The sequence below is a fragment of the Onychostoma macrolepis genome, chromosome 08 (assembly GCF_012432095.1).
Source record: "Onychostoma macrolepis isolate SWU-2019 chromosome 08, ASM1243209v1, whole genome shotgun sequence".
Classification (NCBI taxonomy): domain Eukaryota; kingdom Metazoa; phylum Chordata; class Actinopteri; order Cypriniformes; family Cyprinidae; genus Onychostoma; species Onychostoma macrolepis.
In genome coordinates, this window is record NC_081162.1 from 11786237 (window position 1) to 11796281 (window position 10045).

At 34.1% G+C, this 10045-nt stretch overlaps 1 protein-coding gene across 1 annotated transcript in view; it reads left to right on the forward strand.

The window, feature by feature from the left end:
- ipo11 (importin 11) overlaps positions 1-9207 on the forward strand; it is a 205409-nt gene extending 196202 nt beyond the window's left edge. Inside the window, exon 30 of the mRNA XM_058783964.1 lies at positions 8074-9207. Coding sequence (XP_058639947.1) covers positions 8074-8238 — 165 coding nt within the window. The 3' untranslated portion in view covers positions 8239-9207. The remainder of the gene's footprint in view (positions 1-8073) is intronic.
- The last annotated feature ends 838 nt before the right edge of the window (positions 9208-10045 follow it).

The window sequence follows — 10045 nt, forward strand, 5'->3', positions numbered from 1 at the left end:
GCTAGTGTTAATAGACACTACATTACATTTTACATGATACCATGGTACATAAATGTGGCATTTATTCAGTGCTATCTGATGACTTCTAATTATCACTGTACCATCACAGTAAGCTAAATTTTTTTGGAAGAAAATTTTGAGAAACTTGCTGCTGCTTGTGAAAATGTATTTTAGCCGTTTTACATACCTAGCAACTACTAGTAATACAGTTTTTATGGTTTACTTATTTTGTGGATGTTTTTGTTTGTTTGTTTTCTAATAAATATGCATACTACTGTTCAAAGGTTTGGGGTCAGTAGATTTTTTAGGAAATTAATAGTTTTATTTAGCAAAGGTGCATTAAATCGGTCAAAAGTGACAGTAAAAACATTTATAATGTTACAAAAGTATATTTTTTTTTTTTTTATGTTTACAATTTTAAATGTCGTTTTGGAACTAGCAACGATAGTGTTGGGTGAGATGCATAAGATATTAATCCTACTCACAGGAGCGTTTTAAGGACAAAACCCTAATTAATGTCTTTAGATACAACATCTGAACAATATTTGAGGTAGGGCTGCACGATATATCGCATGCGATATTTAATGCGGTTCTGTAATCAGCGGTAATTTCCATCAAGCTGCGCTTATCAGTGAACAACGGCTCTGTGTAGTAAATGCTGCTCCATGTGAAATCACACACATGATGGAAGTTACCACTGATTACAGAACCGGCTTTACTGACAAGATGCGCATTAAATATCGCATGCGATATATCGTGCAGCCCTAATTTGAGGTGTGTTAACCGTTGTATGTGAGGAATAATTGCCTCCGGTAAGTTGAATTATTAGAAAATAATGTACACCCACATCCCACGGGTGTGCATTATTTTCGATTAATTCAACAGACCAGAGTCAATTATTACTTACTGAAAGTATTTATATACAGTCATGACCAAAAATATCGGCACCCTTGGTAAATATGACCAAAGGCGGCTGTGAAAATTAATCTGCATTGTTAATCCTTTTGATCTTTTATTTAAAAAATTCACAAAAATCTAACCTTTTATTGGATAATAAGAATTTAAAATGGGGGGGAAATATCATTATGAAATAAATGTTTTTCTCTAATACACATTGGCCACAATTAACGGCACGCTTTTATGCAGTACTTTTTGAAACCTCCATTTGCCAGTTTAACAGCTCTAAATGTTCTCCTATAATACCTGATGAGGTTAGAGAACACCTGACAAGAGATCAGAGACCATTCCTTCATCCAGAATCACTCCAGACACTTTAGATTCCCAGCTTCTTGGGAATGGCCAGCAGAAGCTTGGTTTTGTGCTCAGTGACCCATTTTTGTGTTGTTTTTGAGGTTTGTGTTTGGATTATTGTATAGTTGGAAGATCCAAACATGGCCCATTATAAGATTTCTAACAGAGTCAGTCACTTATTGATTTTTTTATCTGTTGGTATTTGATAGAATCCATGATGCCATGTGTCCAAAAAAGATGTCCAGGACCTCCAGCAGAAATATAGGCCCACAACATCAAAAATACAGCAGTATATTGCATTGTATATAATATACATTGTATATACATTGTACAGCAGTATATTACATTGTACACATGGGGTACTTTTTATCACCAAACCCATCTTGAGTGTTTGCTGCTAAAAAGCTCATTTTTTAGTTTCATCTGACCATAGAAGCCAGTGCCATTTGAAGTTCCAGTCGTGTCTGATAGTGATAACTAGGGTTGGGTACCGAACTCGGTACTTTTAAGGGTACCGACCGAATTGCGTCGGTACTACCGAGTATCGATTCACACCAAATCATTCGGTACCACATTTCGGTACCTGAGAACGCATTTGGGCGCTTACGAGAGAGACAGAGAGAGAGAGAGAGAGAGAGAGAGAGAGAGAGAGAGAGATGATGTCACCACTACAACTCTTTAAAACACAACACACAGGGCAAACCGAAATGTTCTGACGTGTGCTTAAATTTCTAGGGTCATGGTTTCCGAGAAGACGCGGACAGGATACGAGTCCATTCATAAACCGAATTTACTCTATAGCGGAATGCCACGCAATTTGTCAAGTTTTGGATGAAAAAAGAAGGTCTGTCACTTAATTCGATTCGCAATATGAACTAGTGTATGCGAATATTAAAAGCATAAAAATACGGTTTAAATATGAATCCTGCATGTTCCGTTATCCTCGGTATGTATGAATGGCGGAGACGCGGTTTAGTTTACTACACAAATATTGAAGCACACGTGAACTCTGCATCTCACAACATGAACACATGAACTTACAGGCTGTTAGAGTCACTTCATGAGAATTTTACCATTACATTTGAGAAAACCAGCATATTATATTGTACACACACACTTCACGGCAACCTGTCAAAATAAAAGTGCGGTTTAACACGTAACAGAAATATATTGCTCTTGTATTACTTTTGTACTGTATAATGTACATCTTTATATATTCCACTTACTGAAAAAATTAAATAAAACAATTAAATGAAAAAAATAATTACAACCACATTAATAACTTAATTGTGGAAAAAAAATACAATTATTATTAGAACTTTTTTTAAAGGAATATTCACACAATTTTTCTACCATGTATTAATTTTAACAGTAAACCTCTGTTTGTTTGCCAAAAAATAAAATGGTTTCATTTTCATATGATTAAAAATAAATAAATGTTTAATGTCTTCATTTGATTATCAGAAAAAATAAAACCCAAAAATGTCTGGAAGAAAAAAAAAATTCTAGGGCCCTATTGTTAAAAATGTTGAAATTGAGAGTTTTGGACTTATTTTTTCACTGAAATAAATGTTTTTGTTATTACACAGAGAGAGTAAAGTACCGAAAAAAGGTACCGTTGGGTACCGGTACCGAATTTCAGGTACCGGTACCGGTACCGATACCGGTTCAAATGTGAACGGTACCCAACCCTAGTGATAACTGAATATGCTGGAGTTTGTTTTTGGATGAGCTCTGAGAATTTTTCTTGAAACCCTCCCAAACAACATGTGGTGATGTAGGTGCTGTTTGACACATTTTTTTAAAGGTTTTCTGACCCCCAGACTCAACTATTTTCTGCACTTCTCCAGCTGTGGTCCTTGGAGAGTCTTTAGCCACTCAAACTCTCCTTCTCACCGTGCATTAGGACGATATAGACACACATCCTCTTCCAGGCAGTTTTGTAACATTTTATGTTGATTGAAAATTCTTAATTATTGCCCTGATGGTGGAAATGGGAATTTTCACTTCTCTAGCTCTTTTCTTAAAGCCACTTCACTAATTTGTGAAGCTCAATTATCTTTTGCTGCACATCAGAAATATATTCTTTGGTTTTTCTCATTGTGATGAGTGATTAAGGGAATTTGGGCTTTGTTTTCCCTCCTATTTATATTTCTGTTAAACAGGAAGCCATGGCTGGATAATTTCATGTTCATAATCACCGTGGAGTGCTCAAAATTGTGAAATAATGATATTTGATAATGATATTTCCCCCCATTTTAAATTCTTATTATCCAATGAAAGGTTAGATTTTTGTGAATTTTCACAGCCTTCTTTGATCATATTTACCAAGGGTGCCGATATTTTTGGCCATGACTGTAAGTACTAGTATAATATTAGTAATATAATAATAAGATGCTACATTCACACCGCTAGGTGTTAATGACAAGTCTAACATATTGCCAGCATATAGAAGAAATTACAGAGTGTACCTTTAAACTTCTCAGAAGACCTTTAAACTTCTCAGAAGACCCTTGGCTTTGAAACACTGATTCATTGAGCACATTGCAGAGTGAGTCTGACTCTGGAATGTTAAAATGTCATCTGGTGTAATTGAGTTATAGTTTGTTCAGTGTATATTACTGTGTGTATAGCCAGCAGTGTCAGTGCAGGGCTCTGTGAAATCAATCCGTTATGACTTGTAAATTCACTTAGAAAGAAAAATAAGCGGTTGTTAAGGTTAAATCCCTCTGGACTGAATATGTTAAGAACTCGCACAGTCCATTAAGTTCAGACAGTCCATTTTTCCTCAGACACAATATTTTTGATTATCAAATACACATACATGTCAGAATCCCCAATTTAAAGCGGTTCATCCGGTTAGGTTATTTTTGCATGTGGCTCAGAAGGGCTGTGAGAGCATGATGCTTCTGATCTGGTGCTTGTATTCACATTGAGACATGTTTACCTGAGAGCCATCACAGAGTCAGATGAATCAGTGTGATCAAACGCCTCGGGGGAGATCTGAACACAGCTGCTGGGAGGAAGTTTTCTGTGCAAATGTCTCAGGGAAGGTAAATGTTGAGTCTTGTGTTTTACACCACTATTATGTGAGGAGAGAGAGACTGTGTGTTAGACATTTGTCATATTTAACCTTTTTGGAGGATATTACAGTTTGCAGATGGTGGCATTTGGAATCATTAAATCCAAAAGTACTGCGGAAAATGACTTTTTCCTCTTTGATTTTTCATATGCCGCAGGGTTAGCTGCTAGAGTTAATTTAGTGTGAATAAGTATAATCACAAAAAAATCACAGCTGGCACTGTTAATGCTCATCACACTGACAGATGTACGCTCCATGACACATTTAATGTTTTTTAAATAAACGTATAATGTATTAATGAGCTGTTTATGTAATATTTACAACCATAACATTGCTGTTGAGTTCGGCTGAAAGCATCGAGTCTCAATATATCAATCAGCAAGTGTCAGAAAGAGGGTGGAAATTACACCATCCTAAATAGATTTCCCGCAGTGTTGCGTTTACGTCGATTTTTCTAGTCATTTGTTGCATAATAGAGACTGAAGCGTCAAGGTTAATGTATGCAACTACAGTATGCTAATTCTCGCTCTATTCATGTCCCTCCCCCTTCATTAGCAGAGCATTATTTATGGCTTGCGTTACAGTATTCAAGAGCTTTACAGTTTGACACTGGGTGAGTGCAGCGATGCAGATACATCAACAGACTTTGCCTTCTGAAACATTACTACTGAAAATATAAAGATATTTTAAATTAAATGTAATTAAAATTTTATTTATCTATTTATGTAATTTTTATACTAAAAGTTTTTTTTTAAATGAAAGAAAATGTTTAAAAAATAAAAATTAACTCTTGGTAAACTATTATTATTATTATTATTATTATTATTATTACTTATATTAAATGTGTTTGATTAAATTAAAAGTTGAAAAACTGGAATGATGCATGTTTCTTTCCTAAACAAATTGACTTTTTGCCTGGTGGACCATAAAGCGATCAAAAATGTAAAATGAAATATAAAAAAAAAAAACTACAGTGATTTATCTTTTGTACTTTCATATTCAGAGGCATAGCGTTTTTTTTTTTTTTTTGGTTTTTTATTCATTTTTTCATTTATTTTATTTTTTTTTTATATATTTTTTATTATTAAAAAATAAATGAATAAGAGTGCATCTGGAATCATGCTTGTTGCCTGTTCAGCTCGTGCTCATGGAAGCAAAGCTATTCAGGCAGAAGAGGATGTAACAGAATACGGTTTCTATCCCACAGCACAGTTTCAGTCATTTTATCAATAAACCCTAATCATGTATTATGTTTCCCAGTGTATGATGGAAAGAAAGTGTGATACTGCTTTGTCTGCGCAATGGAAAGCAAACTCAATTAATGAATTCATCTTAATGAGGGTCTAGACGTCAGCCCTTTGTTTTAGCTCAGGCGGCCACAGCAGTGATTAGCATATAAATACTGAGAGGGAATGAGCGTCTCGTGTTTTCATTTCTGTCTTCAGTTGTTAAGTCACATGTGATACGAGCTCGGATCAATGCCTTTGCTTTAACACCAAGAAAATTCCTTCACAGTTGTCTTCTGACGTGTGTCACTGTCGGTCTCTGTCCTCCAACAAATACAACAAACAGATATGCATGTTGAATATATATTGAATAGATTTGATGTAATGAAAAGAGAACAGAAAAGAATACTTAAGATCATGTTCCAGTATTGAACCTACAGTAACAAAAACACATTTGTTTCTTTTCCATGTAATTTTTATTTGTCTTATATCAAAGCAGTTCTTTAACAAAACTCAAAAAGGGCTTTTGTTTCAGTTTTCATTAGCTTTTTAGAATGATGTTTGTTGTTGTTGTTATTGTACTTTTTCTGCAAGCAGGTGGATATTTTATCGAGTAATTCTAATGCTGGGTCTATTCATGTCCCTCCCCTTCATTAGCAGAGCATTATTTATGGCTTGCATTACAGTATTCAAGAGCTTTACAGTTTGACACTGGGTGAGTGCAGCGATGCAGATACATCAACAGACTTTGCCTTCTGAAACATTACTACTGAAAATATAAAGATATTTTAAATTAAATGTAATTAAAATTTTATTTATCTATTTATGTAATTTTTATACTAAAAGTTTTTTTTTAAATGAAAGAAAATGTTTAAAAAATAAAAATTAACTCTTGGTAAACTATTATTATTATTATTATTATTATTATTATTACTTATATTAAATGTGTTTGATTAAATTAAAAGTTGAAAAACTGGAATGATGCATGTTTCTTTCCTAAACAAATTGACTTTTTTGCCTGGTGGACCATAAAACGATCAAAAATGTAAAAATGAAATATAAAAAAAAAAAAAAACTACAGTGATTTATCTTTTGTACTTTCATATTCAGAGACGCAACGTTTTTTTTTTTTTTTTGGTTTTTTATTCATTTTTTTCATTTATTTTATTTTATTTTTTTTTTTTTATATATTTTTTATTATTAAAAAAATAAATGAATAAGAGTGCATCTGGAATCATGCTTGTTGCCTGTTCAGCTCGTGCTCATGGAAGCAAAGCTATTCAGGCAGAAGAGGATGTAACAGAATACGGTTTCTATCCCACAGCACAGTTTCAGTCATTTTATCAATAAACCCTAATCATGTATTATGTTTCCCAGTGTATGATGGAAAGAAAGTGTGATACTGCTTTGTCTGCGCAATGGAAAGCAAACTCAATTAATGAATTCATCTTAATGAGGGTCTAGACGTCAGCCCTTTGTTTTAGCTCAGGCGGCCACAGCAGTGATTAGCATATAAATACTGAGAGGGAATGAGCGTCTCGTGTTTTCATTTCTGTCTTCAGTTGTTAAGTCACATGTGATACGAGCTCGGATCAATGCCTTTGCTTTAACACCAAGAAAATTCCTTCACAGTTGTCTTCTGACGTGTGTCACTGTCGGTCTCTGTCCTCCAACAAATACAACAAACAGATATGCATGTTGAATATATATTGAATAGATTTGATGTAATGAAAAAGAGAACAGAAAAGAATACTTAAGATCATGTTCCAGTATTGAACCTACAGTAACAAAAACACATTTGTTTCTTTTCCATGTAATTTTTATTTGTCTTATATCAAAGCAGTTCTTTAACAAAACTCAAAAAAGGGCTTTTGTTTCAGTTTTTCATTAGCTTTTTTAGAATGATGTTTGTTGTTGTTGTTATTGTACTTTTTCTGCAAGCAGGTGGATATTTTATCGAGTAATTCTAATGCTGGGTCTCATATTTCATATATTTTTTATCTTGGTATGATCTCTTTTTTGTGTTAAGTGCTTTATTATTTCATTGCAGTTCCGCATCCTGATATTAAAATCATCCATTCACTCTTATAAACTCGCTCTGGGCTTATTCTGAAAGTCTGATTCTCTAGAGTCTTACACTGGCGTCCCATAACTCACATTCTGTTTGTTTTTGTGAAGTGTCGAAGATCTGACATTTGGCACATACCAAGTTAAAAATAGACACTAAAATTAGAATTTTTTTTTTTTTTTATTCAGGAGGATGTATATATATATATATATATATATATATATATATATATATATATATATATATATATATATATATATTTATTTTATTTTATTTTATTTTATTTTATTTTATTTTTTGTTGTTGTTGTTTTCTACAACCCTGTTACCAAAATTGTTTAAATACATTAACACCAATTTTTTTAAGCGTTTTTTTCATTTGTTTATTGAAATTTCTAGCAAAATGTAATACAATCCATGAAATATGTTTTTTTTTTCCCTCTATAGCTGGCTCTTGAGGACCCTGTGCACAGCGTCTCTCTTCAGCAGTTTGTCTACGAGAAGCTGAAGGCTCAGCAGATGTTGATGGGGGACCAGGGCTTTCAGGCTCTCATGGAGACGGTGGACACGGAGATTGTGCGACAGCTGCAAGAGTTCATCCAAGGCATGTGAGGAAGAGACGACAGCAGACCATTAAAACCAGTCCTCTGAGGCCCAAGATGTCAACGTTTTAATGATAACCCAGAGAAAAATCTTCCATATTTTTTAAACACACACTTTCATTTGCTTCCTCAAACACACCTTTTTCAAAGTTTGAGACGGGGCAGAGAGGAAATCTATACTTAGACTGAAAAAAGAGACACTTTAAGAAGGTATGTTGTGCTGCCAAGTTTTTGTAATGGGGAAAAGAGTTTTGAAAGAGCCAATTAAAGGGCCCAAGCAGTGTTTACACTGAGTCTTCATATAAAAAGTTGTAATTTTTGTATTTATGTAAAATACACTGCATGACATTACTTTTTTTTCCCCTCGGGTGGCTTTTCCCAATTACATTTGCTCCTAGATCAGTATATCAGGAACTGCTAAAAAGTCATTAACATTTTTGATTGAAAGTATTTTCATATCAGATACACCTAATGAAAAATGAATGGATGTAAATGTTTACCTTCCCGTAACTATTGCTGCTAATGCTCCAACACTGTACCTCTCACATGAGGTTCACAGGAGATCATAAGAACCAAATACATCAGAAACAAATGTCTATTTTAATCACAAGTACAGTGAATATCCTTACTGCCGTAGCAAGCTTTCTTTTATTTTTTAAGTTCATGCAATAATAAATGCGTATACATTTATAGAAATGTTTTTGGTTGAAAATGAGATGTTAAAAAGCACAGTCATACAGTACAACGACTGTCACTGTGAAATTAATTTTGAGTCTGAATAAAAGCCTTATGCTTTAAGCCTTATTTATCCACCACTAACACACCTGATATTGTATCTCACATCTGTAGTAACATGCATATGTTACATTACTGCACATTTTGCTCTGTAGTTATCACGTATGAACGATATTTTTTCATTGATGCAGCTTCAATAAAGTTCAGTACAGTCTGAAAATCACTGCTCACTTTGGTAGCTTGCTTGAATAAACCTAATGGTTGGCATTTTCTGAATGTGTACCATGACCCGAGGAACAGAAATCAGATGCGCTCAGAGCTGAGCTTTTGAATGTAGTAGTAAAAATAGCTGAAATAATTTTTACAAAATTTTAAAAATCCACTTGGGTGAATAGTTTTGGCCTAGCAGCCTCCAATGATCTCGCTTTCCCCTCTATATAAAAGCCCACACTTTCATGCTGATGTAATAACCAGAAACAGTCCCTGGTGGCAAGATGTGTGAATCACGTCCAATTAAATGTGGCATTTCTGGAATTACTGTTATTATTTACGTCTCTCACTTTCAACCTCCATATTGATTAAGTTCTTGACTACTACTTAACTTTAAAGTGGAAGTCTTAAGTAGTGCTAGTTATTTAAAAAGGCTTACTAACCTTAAGGCGATCTGTTTATAAACGGGCTTTCTAAGCAAAATGGTTTCTGAGATGGGTTCAAGCAAACCCATTGCTGGTTCATTTCTATTTTATAATAGGTCTGCCATCAAAGTCTTAAACTATTAGTCTCAACTTCATACACCCACGGGCTGCCCGCCTTCTGTTGACTGACCACCTGATTGTACTGAAAAACAGCAGAAACTGTGCGATAAGCTTTTGCAAGGAATATTTTAGTGATGTCTGCAGTCATTAATGGACTGGGACTGATACACCATTACTTGAATCAGAAATATGCAAGGAAAAACCTCATCCATTCTCATAGAGACAAACATATTTTTATGAAAAATATTGCTTCTAGAATTTCACTGACGTGATGAAATATTTATGGCCAGTAAAAAGTTACATTTGGATCCTGATTCTTGATTCAGA